This window comes from Physeter macrocephalus, chromosome 6 (assembly GCF_002837175.3).
Source record: "Physeter macrocephalus isolate SW-GA chromosome 6, ASM283717v5, whole genome shotgun sequence".
NCBI lineage: Eukaryota > Metazoa > Chordata > Mammalia > Artiodactyla > Physeteridae > Physeter > Physeter macrocephalus.
Genome location: NC_041219.1, coordinates 48,984,413 through 49,000,136, shown reverse-complemented (window position 1 = coordinate 49,000,136; position 15,724 = coordinate 48,984,413). Strand labels below are relative to the sequence as shown.

The following is a 15,724-nucleotide window of genomic DNA, read 5'->3' as shown; positions in this document are numbered from 1 at the left end:
GCCTGTGCTCCGCAACAGGAGAGGCCACGGCGGTGAGAGGCCCGCGTACCGCAAAAAAAAAAAAAAAAAAAAAAAAAAGAGTCAGCTCAGCTCTCTGGACCTCAGTTTCCGCACCTGTCAAGCAAAGTATTTGGACCTTACCTCTGAGACTCCCCTAGTTCTAAGACTATAGGCTCCTTCACTGGTGTTAGAAATGACTGGTAATACGGTGGAAGGTCTTAGAACAGCCATTGGTGGGAGCAGTATATTCACAGATTAGCCCCAGGAGAGGGGCCCCATGCCTTAAATGGAGGAGCCCCACACCAAACCCTCAGCACCCTCACAGGCCAACGCCTGCCACTTGGGGGACTTCTCAGCCATGCCCTGGGCAGGCAGAACTGTTCCCACGCCCTGGGGGTACAGGTACATGGATTCTGTTGCAGTCGATTTCTCAAGTCTGCATCCAGTTTAAAAAGCATCCATCACTTTCTGAGACATTGACTGTGGGGCTTTGGAGCGGCCTGAGCCATTGGTCCTGTGCAAGGATGCTTCAAAGCATTATGAAGAACATTCAGGTCCCCGGGAAGCCCTAATACACTCAAGTTTACCAGGAGATTCGGGCAGGAATGGGGTTAACGGGCTGCATTGCTTATAAAATCAGGATAAAGATGTAAAGTTGTGAAAGCTTCGAGTCCTGTGCCAGCTCACCGTCATCGCTGACCAGCTTTACTTGGAGAGCACATCAGCTGACAGGCAGTTTGGCTGTAAACTTAAGCAAGCTGTGTTAGCTGGTAGCTAGAACATCACTGTGCATGCGTGGAAGTACCATTTACTTGCGGCACGAATAAATGCAGCCGTAAGATGCACCAAAAAAAATTTTTTAATGAAAATAAAAACCATTCACCAATTTAAGAAACCGCCCCCTGGACCGTTAACAGAAGGGGCCACCACTTCTCTCCACGGGCATACCTGGGTCAGGGTGGCATCAAACAGCCTGCAGGCCTCGTTGCTTGGGGTTGAGAGAGGGAGCCCGGCATCCTTCCAAGCCTACACACAGCAAGAAGGAGTCTTATTCCATGTAGCCCTCCAAACAAACACACACGAACCCCAACCCCCAAGCACCGAAGATGCTAATGCCTATCATCCTACAGGTATGGGCTTCCATAAGACCCATCCTTGTGGGGCAGCCACAGACTCCCAGATTTCAGAGATGGTGCGGTGTAGAGCGAGCTGAGCCCTGGGTGGGACAGATCCTAATGCAAATCCCAGGGGCCTCTAAGTAGCTGAGTGCCCTCAGGCAAGGTCCTCCCTCTGACCCCTGTCTGGCCCCTCTGTGAAATGGGGCTCTGGAGGATACGTGGGGTGACTGTAAAGTGTCTGCCAGGGAGCAGACGCTCAGTAAGGGGGAGTCCCTGATCAGGCCGCAGGGAGGTCTGCCAGGGCAGAAGAAGGGCTAGCGCTGGAGGGCAAAACCAGGAGGGTGGTCCTGCCACCTGGCTGGCAAGGTGCCAACCACCGAAACAATTCCTCTCATCTCCTCACTTTACCAGATAGTTCAGACCTTCAGGAAACATCTCCAACTAACTGAACTGTTCACTGTAATCGCTGTCGCGGTGTCTTGCCAGGGGCGCACAGACAGGCGACTCCCTGGCATGGAGAAATGACCTTCACTCCGGCCAGCCCAGCGGGCGGCTCCTCGGAGTGGCTGTGCGCAGGTCCCCTCGCTCCTCTGAACGCCCCTTCCTCAAGGGCAAAATGGGCCCAGGCTCCCTGCCCCCGCGGGTCCCGTGGGAGACCCTCACTAACGCCCAGCGACCCCGCTGTGTCGCGCCGGGGTTAAGGGGCTAAGCTTTCTAGGAGGACCTGGGGTCTCCGCGGGGCGGGGCCCCGCGCCGCAGATTTTCCGGAGGCGGGGGTCACAGTAGGGTCCTCTGGTCCCTTCCGTGCGCCCAGGACGCGTGCCCGTCTCTCGGGGGCCGTGTCCCCGCCGGACCCCTGGCAGGGCTGATCCCGCCACCCCCGGGGTCGTGGGGCCGCGGGGGACCCGGGCGGGGGCGGCCTCCGCATACCTGGCAGTCGCGCAGGGGCGCGGTCGCGGCCATGGTGCTGGGTCGGTGTCGGGGGCGCGGGCTGCGCGCGCCGCCGCGGGCTTCCGGGTTGGGGGCGGGGAGTCGAGTCCCGGGGGCGAGGCGGGGCGGCCCCCTCTCTCCGCTCGCTCACTGGTCGGCTTCGGACGCACCCACCTCTCCGGGCCGGGTCCCCCGTGCGGACCCCTCCGGCTCCCTTCTCCGGGGCTGCGGGAACCCGAGTGGGCTCGAGGCGAGCAACTTTGGTGTGCGCCCCCGCCTCCCCCATCAGACAGGGAGCCTGGGGCGGAAGGGCCAGAGGGCGGGCCGGGAGGTTCCTCCCTGTGGGGACCCTCTGGGAGGCGACTGCAGAGTCCCCTGGGAGGCAGAGGAGCCCTGGGACAGCGGTCGCTTTCAAGCTCTAAGAGTCCCACTCGGAAGCCGCGCGCGCGTGCACACATTCACAGAGGTCATTTTGACCTGTGGTCGGGCCTTGCCCTGCACCCTCTCCAGGGCAGAGGTTGGAGTGGCTGGTAGGGAGAGTGTCTTTGAGACCAAAAAAATGTGAGGTGGCATTTTCCCTCCCCTTCCCCTCACCCCTGCAAGTAGCAGGGCCTTCTGGAGGCCCCTAGACCTGTGCCCCTGCAGGGCCTGTGCCTGGAAGCTGGTGTTGGCTGGTGGCAGCAGCTTTGAGCAACCAGTGGGATCAGGGGCTGTGGTAGGCAAGCCCTGGGTGTGGCCATGGGTGTGCAACCTGGACAGCCGTACAGGGCCTCACACTTAGAAGGGCCCCGTGCTTGGTGGAAAGCTCAGCTGTTGCCATCTTGAAATCCTTAACAGTTTTTGAACAACGTCCCCACATTTTCATTTTTCACAGGGCCCTGAAAATCATGTAGTCAGTCCTCTGACAGCCAATCCATTGACAAGTGCATCTCTTCTGAATTCCCCACTGCTCACCACCTCCACTATCACTAACCCTAAACTGAGTCAGGACCAGCTCACTTGCATACCGGACGTTCTTCCAGCAGTCAGGCCTGTCCCTTTGATTTCCCTGGACCCCGCTTAACTGGCCTGTCTCCTTTCATTCCTGCCCACCTACAGTCTATCTCCCTCACAGCAGAAGGATGCTTCCCAACTGGAAATCAGATCAGGGCCCTTCCCTGCTCAAACCCCTCCAAAGACTTCCCAACCCACTTGAGATAAAATTCAAATGTATGATCGTGGGCTCTGAGGCTAAGCTTGCTCTGGTCATCGGCCATCTCTCCAACGGCATCTTCTACCACTTTCTCTCCTCTCTGCTCACTCCAGCCCCACTACTAACCTTCTCTCTCGTTCCTGCCTCCACGCATTTGAACGTACAGTTCCCTGTGCTAGTTATGCGGCTCCCTAGCTCTTTGTGAGCCTTGCTCCCTCATTTCTTGCTGGTCTGCTGGCTCAGATGGTGCCTCGTCCAAGAGGCCTTCCTTGACTCCCCTATCTCATCCTCATTTCTTATCTCTTAACCTGCCTTATTTTTCTTCATATCACTTATCATACTCAAAATTACACGTGTTATATCATGCCTGGGTTATTTTTGATGGTCTCTCACCCCCATTATAATGGAAGCTCCATGAGAACTGGGCCAAGGGCTGATGCCTAGAAAAATGCCTGGTATGTAGTAGGTGCTTGAGAAACATGTGTGAAATGACTAATGCTAAGTGAATTAATGGGGAATGAAAGGAAAAAAAATCAGAGATAATAAGGGATAATCAGGGATAATAAGAAAACAAATAATTAGGTGATAGACCTAAATCCAACCATATCAATAATTACATGACATGGTGACAGTAATTACATTAAATGTTGATGGTCTAAATACTCAGTTAAAAGGCAGAGATTGACTGAGTGGATAAGAGAGTAAAACTCTATTAAATGTTGCCTATAAAAGACCACTTTAAACATAAATACATAAATAAGTTGAAAGTAAATGAATGAAAAAACATATGCCCATAGACAGTAAGCATAAGAAGGCTAGTGTGGCTATTTTATTTTACTTCATTCCCCCCGCCCAAGTCTTATTGAGATATAACTGACATATAATGTGGCTATTTTTTTTTTTCTGTATGCGGGCCTCTCACTGTCGTGGCCTCTCCTGTCGTGGAGCACAGGCTCTGGACGCGCAGGCTCAGCGGCCATGGCTCACGGGCCCAGCCACTCCACGGCACGCGGGATCCCCCCGGACCGGGGCACGAACTCGTGTCCCTTGCATCGGCAGGCGGACTCTCAACCACTGCGCCACCAGGGAAGCCCTAATGTGGCTATTTTAATACCAGGTAAAGGAAACTTCAAAACAAAGATTATCACCAGAGATAAACACAACTCATAATGATACTAGGGACAATTCATCAGCAAGATATAACCACAAATGTGTATCTACCTAATAAACAGGGTCCCAAAATACAGGAAGCAAAAATGGACAGAATTAAAGAATGAAATAGACAATTCCACAGTTATAGTAGGAGAGATTAACATCTTCTCTCAGCAATTGATAGAACAACTAGACAAAAATGCAGAAAAGACAAAGATCTAAGCAAGACTACCACCCCTCTTGACCTAACTGCCATCTACAGAACACTCCACCCAACAACAGAATACACATTTTTTTTCTTTTTCTTTTTTTTTCTTTCACATTCTTTTAAAGTTTCATGTAACATACATTAAGACAGACCACACGATGGGCTTTCAAACAAGTCTTAATACATTCAAAGGGATAAAAGTCATACAGATTGTTTTCTCTGACCATAACAAAATTAAATTAGAAATCAGTAACTGTGAATATTTTCACAAAAACTCCAAATATCTGGAAATGACACAACACACTTGAATTCACAGGTCAAACCAAAACAAGGGAAATTAAAAAATATTTATAATTGAACGATAAAAATACGGTATGTTGGATGCAGTGTTTGGCGGGAAACTGACAGCAGTAAATGCTTCTATTAGAAAAGAAGATCTAAAATCAATGACACAGGGTTTCACCCTAAGAAAGCAGAAAGACATATACACACTGCTATACATAAAATAGATAACTAATAAGGACCTACTGTACAGCACAGGGAACTCTACTCAGTACTCTGTAATGACCTATATGGGAAAAGCATCTAAAAAAGAGTGGATATATGTATAACTGCTTCACTTCGCTGTACAGCAGAAAATAACACAACATTGTAAAGCAACTATACTCCAATAATAATTTTTTTTAAAGAAAGGAAAACTAAGTAAGAAACCCAGTGGGCTGTCCCCCTCTCCCTCCCCTCAGGGAGCCCACTGACCCTCTCGCTTTCCACCGCTTTGTAATGAGTTTTCCCAGCGGGGTGGGCGCCTGCTCAGGGGACTCCGTGGAGGGTCAGGAGACTGCGCCACAGGAACCCCACTAACAACCCTGACCCGAGGGCTCCCCAGGTGTGGCCACGGCCCAGCCGCCCGCAGCCCCCCCCCCCCGCGACCGCCCCCCCGACCCCACCGTGACCCCGCGGCCCGCGCCCCCAATGGCCGTTGGTCCGCGGCCTCCGCAGCGCCTCCCACTTCCCGCTCCCATGCGGCCGGGGCCCGCGCTCCTCCTCCTCCTCCTGGGCCTGGGCCTGGGCCTGGGCCTGAGCCTGAGCGGCGGCCCTGGCCGCCGCCCTCCGACCCCGGCTCCTCGGGGGGCCCGCGCCACCGTCCCCAGGGTGCCCGGCTCGCCGTCCGGCGACCTCCTCGGCCGGGAGCCCGCCTCGGCCCGCCGCGCCCCGCCCGAGGCCCGGGTCCGCGTCCCGGCGCGGACCCGGGCGGCCGTGCTGCGCTCGGTCAGGGGCGCCCGGGGCCTCGGGGTGCGCGGCGGCGGCGGCGGCGGCGTTGGCGGCGGCCGCGCCCGCCTCAGCCTACGGCCCCGCGCGGCCCCGGGCGGCGGCGTCATCCTGAGCGGCGGCCGCGACCTCTGTCTGCGGGCCGGGCGGCTCGCAGGCCCGGCGCCGCGCTGTCTCCGCGCGCACGTCCTGCTGCGCGCCCGCCGCGCTGCCGCCGCCGCGCCCGCCCGCGTGGACCTGCAGCTGTCGGCGGCCGGCGGCCGGCTCTCCCTGCGCTGGTTCGCCCTCTTGCCGCGCTCGCTCGGGGTTCTGGAGTGGACCTTCCACCTCGGGCTGCTCGGGCCCACGGCCGCCGCTGCCGCCGCCCGCATGTCGCCCCGCTCGGCGGTGGCGCCCCGCTCGGCTCTGCCCCGCGGCCCGCGCTCCTACGCGGGCTTAGTGGCCAGAACCAAGTGTCCCACGGACGGGCCCACGCCCGTCGTCTTAGAGGCTGTCAACCCGAACAGTTCCCAAGCCATGGAGTGCTCGGTGTCCTGTCACATATCACGCTCGGGGGTCTGTGTGTTGGATTCGGTGAGGATCAATAGGAATGACGATTCTCCCCTGCAGCTGACCAGGAAGATGGAAGTCACCATCAATGCCACGGTTAAGGCCCGCTGCCCAATCCAAAAGTTCTTTGGTCAGTATTGGAAACTCTTTTACGTGGCCTCTGTATCTGACAAGCCGGACTGGACTAAACCTTTGCAAAACCCGCCTTTCAAGTCAGGGAACACTCCGTCAAGTGTGCGTATCTCCACGCATTCTTTATCTTGGGGGGTGTATCTGCTTAATTTCTCCGTGTACATCGTCACATATGATCCAAAGATACCTCTGAAGAAAGACTCAGATTCCATCTATATCATCATTGTTAGAAGTCCCCTGGAGGCAGTTATTCCTGGGGATACCAACATCACAGTTAATTTCACAGATGGGCTGACTCTGAATGGAAATATGTCCTCTGATCCAGATGCAGAAAACCCTTTAGAGGGACTTCATTTTTTTTGGTACTGTACCACAGACCCAAGAAACTACGATGGACCTGAAATAACAGTGAGGAGCAAGGAAGTCTGTCTCCCAGAGCAGGTTGATCTCAGGTGGACATGGGCCTCTGGTCCTATACTCACACTTTTGCCAGAAACACTTCACGGCGGCCGTGTGTATTTTTTCAGACTGGTGATCCAGAAGAACGACAGAACAGCATTTTCTGATAGGACAGTGCATGTGCTCCAAGGACCAGCACCTGTAGCAAGCATTTCATGTGTTGAAAATTGTGATACAGTTTTGATTATATCAGAGAGATTTTCTTTGTCTCTAGAATGCCCACGTTGTAAAGCAGGCCGTGATGTCTATCGATGGTCCATTCTGTCGTCTTCAGGTGATAAGATGCCATTTGATTGGACGGGGCAAACTACAACAGGGCAGAATGGTGCTTATTTGTCTGTAAAAGCTTTCGCTTTTCGGCGTTTCGTTGAAGATAAGTTTTGGATTTCTCTAAATCTAGCAACCTGGGGTGGATCGAGCTTGGTCTTAAGGCATCCCTTCGTTATTCACCACGTCCCTGAAACCACAGAATGCAAAATTGATCCAGCTAAAGGAATTGCATTCATTACTAAATTTGTTGTCCACTGTAGTAGTTTCAAGGATAAGAACATCGTTCTTACATATAAAATAATAGTTCCTGATGTGCATGGTTTTGGTGAAATCAGTTCTTTGAAAGAGAATAACTTTGGGTCCATCCTCTATTTGGGGAAGGATTGCACAGCGCCCCCTTCCTTTCTCCCTGTTGGTGTGTTGACCGATCATTACGCCTTGAAAATATATGCTCAGGCATATAATACCTCTCTGGGAGCTTTTTCTCAGGTGACTTTGTACGCCACTGTACAGGCTCCCACTGACATAAACTCATCAAGGACTGTGCTGCAGGAGTTATTCAATTCCACTACGGGACCAGATTCATCGCTGTCTACTTTGCTTCAACAGCAGGATTTTTTACCTGCAGGTTATTTAATGTATATTGTAGCTTCTGTCTTGAATAGCATGAAAACCGAGTCACGTCTGCAAGCTGACCAAATTAGACTCCGAGAACACCTTTTCAATCAGTCTTTCATTCTTCCTGTAAACACTTTGGCAGAAATTAGCCAGGTGGTCATGACTGTTACTAAATTAACGCAGAAAACCTCTGAGTTCTCCTCAGTTGTTCAGAAAGTGGCCACGGTGAGGATTTGGCAAGCAAGCCAAGCCCTCCAAGAGTGTCACCAGAGAGATAAGCGCATCTCTTCTGAGCAGATAGAAAGTGTAAGCACTGGAATATTAACAAGTTTGTCTAATATCCTGAAAGTGATGGTTCGTCACGAAGTGGTCGAAGAGCCTTTCCATGTCGTTGAATCTCTAGCAGAGACAGTATTGGCTGTGAAAGTGCCAGAGGATAAGACCACTGCAATGAGGTCCTCCAACTTTAACATGTATGTCAAGAAAACGGAAAAGTGGAATGTTACCAAGTTTTTCAGCACTGAGAAACACTGTCGAAATTGTTTTTATCCAACCCTAAATGTGAGCAGCGTTCCTAGTCTGCCTGCCAACGCTCCAATTTCTACAATGTTTTGTGAGTTTGCAGACGACCCTTTCCCTTGGCTAAATTATGGGGAAAACATTTTGACCGAGGTGGTTGGATTCCGAATGACAGGAACCGAGGCTACTGGTGACGTGATTGAGATCACACCTGATGTAGTGGAAGTGTACCTCATCAGAAAAAACTTGAGCTTTGGGACTTTTAATCTCACGGTGGGACCCAGCAAGGAGTCTCATAAAGCGGATGAGTCATTGAGGAAGACGACGGGGGCATTTAGCTTTGAAGTGGACAGCAGAGCAGGGAAGGAGGTGTTGATCCACATTGTGACGGAAGTGGCCGTGTTGTTCACAGTGTTGGTGTATGCTGGCCGTCAGATCACACCCCCCGCTTTGATCGCCACCTACCTCGTGCCCCATCGCATCCCTCCAATTGCCAAAGACAGTGACCTGTTTGACCCTGACTGTACAGTGACGGAGGCCCGTGTGGTTTGCCTTCCCCCATCCCTGCTGCGGGTCATAGCTCAGCGAACCAGCTCCTCTGAGTGTACCGTCGCTGTGGTTCTGCAGGCACCTCATTTTGTCCTAAAGCCCAATGACAAGTTAGTGAGAATTTCTGTTTTCAGCACTCAATGCTTGGACATGTATGGGATCCAGAGCGATTGGAGAGAAGATACCTGCGTTGTCGGAGAGAAGACCACCTGGCAGAAAGTGCACTGTATCTGCAAGAACCCAGGGCGGGCCAAGCGGCAGCTGGACGCAATGAAACTAGCCAACCTTCACCTGCGTACCCACTATTTGACGGCCAAGGTGATCGTGGTCCCTAACCCCGTGGATCTACGATTAGAGGTCATCAAGAACGTTACCCAAAACCCCGTGACCCTCTTCACTGTACTTTTCATTATGCTCTTGTACATAGTCCTAGCGTTCTGGGCCTTGCACAGAGATGAAATGGACAGGTGTCTTAGGGAGCATGTGGTAGTTCTACCTGATAACGATCCTTATGATAATGTATGTTACCTAGTCACTGTTTTTACAGGAAGCCGTTGTGGGTCTGGGACCAGGGCCAATGTCTTTGTCCAACTGCAGGGAACAGAGAGTAGCAGCGATGTGCATTGTTTAAGCCATCCACAGTTTACAACCCTCTACCGAGGAAGCATCAGCACTTTCCTCCTAACGACGAAAGGTGACTTGGGGGACATCCATTCCATCCGCGTGTGGCACAACAACGAGGGCAGGTCCCCTAGTTGGTATTTAAGTAGAATCAAAGTGGAGAATCTGTTCAGCAGACACATCTGGCTGTTCATGTGCCGGGAATGGCTTTCTATTGAAACCTCTTTGGACAGAACCTTTCAAGTAACCCCCCCAGATAAGTCTCTCAACAGAATGGATTTTTTCCTTACAGATATAAGTTATAGGTTGGGGAGAAGCCACATGTGGTTCTCTGTTTTTTCTGGTGTCATTGCTACACCGTTCAGTAGGCTCCAGAGACTGTCCTGTTGCTTAGCCATGTTGCTGTCCTCCCTTCTGTGTAATATTATGTTCTTTAATCTAAATAAAGAAAAAGAAGCGGAGTCACAAGAGGGGAAGTACCTCAGGTCGATGGTGATCGGGATGGAAAGTGTCTTAATTACCATCCCTGTGCAACTAATGATCACGTCTTTGTTCATCTATTCCCAGAGGAGACCTCAGGTGACCCTGAGGGAGGTCGCTCCTCGGAAGCATCCGCAGACACCAGCAGCAAGTGAACACTGGGAAGAACGATTAGCAAAGTGGCACGCTCATGAAACTGACAACGCACACTCCCAGGAGCCTGAAAAGCTTCCACCTACTAGAAGTCCTGGACTTCCCAAGGCTTCTGTCAAGGCCACCTCTAAAAGACGGCCCCAGCCCAAGCGAACAGAAAGCAAGGTCTCCCGCACCCAAAGAAAAAATAAAAACGCCAATAACCCAAACGTTGAAGACAATCATAGTGTTTCTTCTGGAGAGCACCCTCCCCAGCCCGGTGCTACACCTCTCAAAGAGAAGACCAGGATTGTTCTGCCGTGGTGTTGCGTTTATGTCGCATGGCTCTTGGTTTTTGTCACTTGTAGCATATCCTCATTCTTTATTGTATTTTATGGACTGACTTACGGCTACGAAAAGTCAATAGAATGGCTGTTTGCATCATTTTGTTGCTTCTTGCAGTCAGTTTTTCTGGTGCAACCTTCTAAAATTATACTCGTGTCAGGCTACAGAACAAGTAAACCCAAGTATTGTAAAAACCTTCCGTGGGTTGGCAACTGTCACTACAGCGAGATCAAGCTGCAGAGCATCACCAAGGACCCAGAGGAAATGCGCAGGCGCCAGCAGCACGTGGCCCAGCTCCGAAGCTCGAGGATGTACCAGCCCCTCACTGAAGACGAAATCACAATATTCAAAAGAAAGGAGAGGATCAAGAGAAGAGCTTTCGTGTTCCTGAGCTACATCCTCACTCACTTCATGTTTCTGGCCCTCCTTTTGAGCCTGGTCACCCTCCTACGCCACACCGACGGCTTTTACTATAATCGGGTTATTCGTGACCGGTTCTCTATGGATCTGGCGTCGGTGGCCAAGCTGGAAGACATCTTCCGGTGGCTGGACAGCGTGCTCTTGCCTCTGCTTCACAACGACCTGCGCCCCACCTTTCTCCCTGACAGCTCCTCTAAAATCCTCGGCCTGCCACTGATGAGGCAGGTGAGGGCGCAGCCTGGAGAGAAAACCTGCCTGCCTGCCAAAAGCGTCATGCGGGACAGCCTCAAAAGAGAGATTCGCTGTCACCCCGAATATGGCACTGACCCGGAAGACACAAAAAGCTACTCCGGGTTGTGGAATAGAGTTAGTAAGCGGGCTGTAGACAAGACTACGGAAGGATTTACTTACAAGCCTCGAGAAAGGAGATGGGTGTACTCTTCCTATGGGCTATGGCATACCTACGGGTCAGGAGGGTACGCGTTCTATTTTTTTCCAGAAGAACAGCAGTTTAATTCCACGCTGAGGCTCAGCGAACTCCAGGGAAGCCATTGGCTGGATGAGAAGACATGGGCTGTGATTTTGGAACTAACAACTTTTAATCCAGACATCACTCTCTTCTGCAGCATCTCAGTCATCTTTGAGGTCTCTCAGTTAGGAGTTGTGAACACTAGCCTGTCTGTGCACTCCTTCTCGCTTGCCGATTTCAACAGAAAAACTTCCGCAGAAATCTACTTGTACGTGGCCGTCCTCATTTTTTATTTTGCCTATGTTGTCGACGAGGTCTACATCATCACACAAGAAAGGTCCGCCTACGTGAAAAGTGTATATAATTTGCTCAACTTTGCTTTGAAATGCATCTTTACCGTGTTGATCGTGCTCTTTTTCAGGAAACACTTCTTGGCTGTCGGTATAATTCGGTTTTACCTGTCGAACTCTGAGGATTTCATTCCCTTTCATGCAGTGTCTCAAGTAGATCACGCCATGAGGGTGATTTTGGGTTTCCTGTTGTTTCTAACAATCCTGAAGACCCTCAGCTATTCCAGGTTCTTTTACGATGTGCGTCTCGCACAGAGGGCCATCCAGACTGCCCTTCCCGGCATCTGCCACGTGGCACTAGTGGTGTCCGTGTATTTCTTTGTCTACATGACTTTTGGTTACCTGGTATTCGGGCAGCACGAATGGAACTACAGTGATGTGATTCACGCCACGCAGACAATATTCTCCTACTGCGTTTCAGCTTTTCAGAGCACGGAATTTTCCAATAACCGGGTTCTCGGGGTCCTCTTTCTCTCATCTTTTATGCTGGTGATGATCTGCATATTGATCAACTTATTTCAGGCGGTGATTTTGTCTGCCTACGTGGAAATGAAGCAGCCCGTGTATGAGGAGCCCTCAGAAGAAGCGGAAGCAATGACCTACCTGTGTCACAGACTAAGAACCGTATTTGGCTTTCTGTCCTCCAAATCCAAGGCAGAAGACCAACCCAAGTTCTTTGTCAACATGGTGTACGGGCAGCCAGGGAAGAACAACAGCCGATATCTGGGGCTGAAGACCAGAAACATTAATGGGAAGAAAATGGTTTATCTCGTGGTGTGATCCACGCCAGTTTCAAGATCCACAGGCCAGCGTCTCTCAAATGCTCAGTTTCTGGGATTAAGGAACGTTTAGTGGCTCAGTTGTGCTTTCTACCCGTGTCCTTCACAATGCACACCCGCTACGTTTGGAAGTGTTCGCAGTCTTGGCCTCCCCTTCGGAACTTGAAAGGAGGGTGTCAGAGTGCAGTGCGGCCTCTACAGAGAGAGGAGGATGACAGCCTGTGAGTCCTGGGTTGATTTCCCTGTGGCTGGGAAGCTGGTGTCTTTGGAACCTGCTGCAGTTTAGAAGGTTAGAGACCCAGATTTGGGGTAGGGAACTAAAAGGCCCCCTCAACCTCACCCCACCTTGCCAGAAGCAGCAGGAAAATTCTGCTGCTTCTGTGCCCCCCTCCCCGGGGCTGGGAGGCCAGCGCTTGCGGTTCAGTGCCTCGGCCCCGCTGGCTGTTCCCTTTGCACAGAGGGCTGCAGGGCCTCCCCCACCCTCCCAGCTCTGCCGCCCACACTCCAGCTGGGCCAGGGCCTTGTGATGAGTCCCAGGAGTTGCCCTTGTGCCTGGAAATGCAGGGATGTGGACCTGGGGGTCAGAAGTCTGAAGCTTCCCATCTACTTCTTAAGGCCACTGCAAGTGAAAGATGTAAAGTGTAATAACATTTTCTGGCCATGAGACGTGACTTTTATTAAACAGCAAGAAGGTGTGTGTGGGTGTGGGTTCACATTGAAAGATAGTAAATATTCTATATAATGTATATAGCAATATATACATCCAGGATTTGGGCTTTGGGTTATTGATGGCCTGGTGGATTGTTTAGAAAACATTAAGAAAAATGGGCTAGCAGCTGTTGGATTTTCACTCAGAAGCATGCTCATTTATGTAGATGCCACTTTAAGCTTGATCAGAATTAAATGTGAGATTTCTTCTGTGAGACCTGCAGTGATTCCTGTGAGGAGGTGTGTACACCGATGGCTCCTGCCCTCAAAGTCGAGGGCCAGCAAAGGGGGACAACAGGCAGGTGGGCAGCTCTGTCCCAGGTGTTTGTTACTCACTTGGCGCCCCCCTAGTCCTGCGCTGCACGGGAATGGTCATGGCACCCTGCACCTTGACAAGTACGGGCATGCATACACGCACGTGCACACGCGTTCCATCGTTTCCTCCCCGGGGGAGGCCTGAGAACCTGGGGTGGGGGGTGGCCTTCTCTGCCAGGTGAGATAATGAAGAGGTTTTGTGACTCACCCAAGACCACCCACACGATTAGGGTCAGAAGGTCAGTTCTGGGTTTTCTAACTGCCCTGGTGGGACGTCTCAGGTGTGGCTGGGCTCTGGCCGCTGGTTCCAAGTGAAGTGCACGTTCATGGTTAGCACCTCTCATTACCACCTGACTTCTGAACAGGTTGGGAAGGTGTAACCATGGGGGCCAAATGTTTACTTTTTCCTGGGGTCTGGTCAGGTGCAGTCACCCATGGAACGCAGAACGGGGGAAGCCCCAGGTGATGTGCAGGCGACATGGGGCAGGCCTCGCCCTAGAGGCTTCGAAGACCCAGGCAGACAAGGCAGACTCGGGTGCTCTGTGGCTGGGTACACCCAGACATTCTTCCCAAATTTAGGATCAGCTGAAGTCTCTACTCCTCTGGTGCTGTGGGAGGCCCAGGGTTACACTAATTGGCCTCCCTTCCCTGGAAGAGAGCCCCCAGGCCCGCATAGCATCTCATGATTCAGAGCTGTGAGTGAAAGGGTCATAAAGGCAGGGCCCAAGTGGGCCGTCCAGGAGCAAGGCGGGGGTGGGGGGTGGGGTGGGCTGAGTGAGGACCAGGGACATCAGCTGCAGACCTCTCAAAGGAGACAAGACTGTCACCCTGTGCCTACACTGAGAAGTCTAGCAGAGCCACAGGGCTGTTTCCACGCATACTGGGAGAGAGGGAAGTGCCAGGGGCCTTCTAAAGATAGAGCAATGACAAGTATTTATATAGTTTAGAAATATTAGAGATGCCAATTATAACATTGTCAGTGTGAAAATTAATAAAGGGACACCTCACTAAAATGGAGTCGGGAAGCCAGAAGTGGGGGCTCTCATGCATGTACCACTCAGGCCAACACAGATCCCAACAGGAAGAGAGGTACCATGCCTCTCCGGCAGGAAGCGATGCTACTTTACTAGGCAGCAGGAGGAAGGAAGGTTTTCTCCTCGCCTGGCAACAGCCCAGCGAATGAGAGACTGTCACAACTCACACTAGATTTCCTACTCCCAGTTTCCTCCAATGGACAGTTTGTTTATAAAAGCGCCACCCAACTTCCCCTTCTCTATAACAAAAGTTCCCTCTCCTTTGCTTTACCAGACTTACGTGTCCCAAATTGCAATTCTTTGCTGCTCCCGAATAAACCCATTTTGCTGGTAAAAATAACCGCTGGTGAAAACAAAACTGGCTGTTTTATTGTTTTAGGTTAACATCAGGAAAACAAAGTAACGAGACAAATCAAAATTCAGGTTTCTTTAAAAGGTCATTTTCACAGGACATGGCAACAATTTCTAATGGAGTCTTTTAAGACGCCTTTGTTCCCATCACGTTTCCAGGGATAGGGTAGGCATGTTCCAGAACAAGTTGGAAACAGTTATGAATACCCTCCCAAGTCTGTATTGCACAGGAAAACGAGATAAATGTTCTTGGATTTGTTCCGCATGTAGCCCCTTATTAACTCAGAGTAGTAGAACAAGTTTTAGAGGCAGAGAGATGGCTCCATCTGAAGCTCCATGTCCTTCATCTACCTCAAACCCTTTTATCAATTATGAAGACTTGCGTTTGTAAGGCCTGCTTCTGTATGTATATTATACTCTTAAATAGTTACTTCAAAGCTATACACGGTTAAAGGCATTTTGTCCATTGGCAATAAATTCAGGGCTCTCCATGCATCCTCCCTCCACCACCCCACAGAGGGCCAGCCTTTCCCTTGAGCCAGAAGAAACCTCAGTGTCTCTGGTCGTGGAAGACTTCATCTGGGTGCTGGTTACACTGCTGTACTCACTTTGTGAGAATTCATCTTGCCTCACACTTAGGAAGTATCTACTTTTCTGTATGTATGTTACGCTTTTAAGAGTTTACTTAGGGCTTCCCTGGTGGCGCAGTGGTTGAGGGCCCGCCTGCCGATGCAGGGGACACGGGTTCGTGCCCC

The 15,724-nt window shown here is 51.4% G+C and overlaps 2 protein-coding genes across 5 annotated transcripts in view; one reads left to right on the top strand and one right to left on the bottom strand.

Moving 5' to 3' along the window:
- TTC38 (tetratricopeptide repeat domain 38) overlaps nt 1–2,280 on the bottom strand; it is a 24,305-nt gene extending 22,025 nt beyond the window's left edge. For 2 of the 3 annotated variants that reach the window (XM_028490723.2, XM_028490724.2), the window contains exons 1-2: nt 2,049–2,280; nt 949–1,026 (exon numbers count right to left, since the gene is read on the bottom strand). In XM_028490723.2, coding sequence (XP_028346524.1) covers nt 949–1,026; nt 2,049–2,081 — 111 coding nt within the window. In that variant the 5' untranslated portion in view covers nt 2,082–2,280. The remainder of the gene's footprint in view (nt 1–948; nt 1,027–2,048) is intronic. The other variant, XM_007128734.4, reaches the window with a different exon arrangement.
- A 3,340-nt stretch (nt 2,281–5,620) lies between these two features.
- PKDREJ (polycystin family receptor for egg jelly) lies at nt 5,621–13,688 on the top strand. Of its 2 annotated transcripts, none has more exons than XM_028490721.2 (2): nt 5,621–9,283; nt 10,154–13,688. In XM_028490721.2, the coding sequence occupies exons 1-2, from the start codon at nt 5,621–5,623 to the stop codon at nt 12,560–12,562; spliced, it is 6,072 nt and encodes a 2,023-aa protein (XP_028346522.2). In that variant the 3' UTR covers nt 12,563–13,688. The 2 variants fall into 2 exon arrangements, with proteins under 2 accessions (XP_028346522.2, XP_028346521.1); XM_028490720.1 differs by having other exon boundaries at nt 7,300–9,322.
- Nucleotides 13,689–15,724: the final 2,036 nt, after the last annotated feature.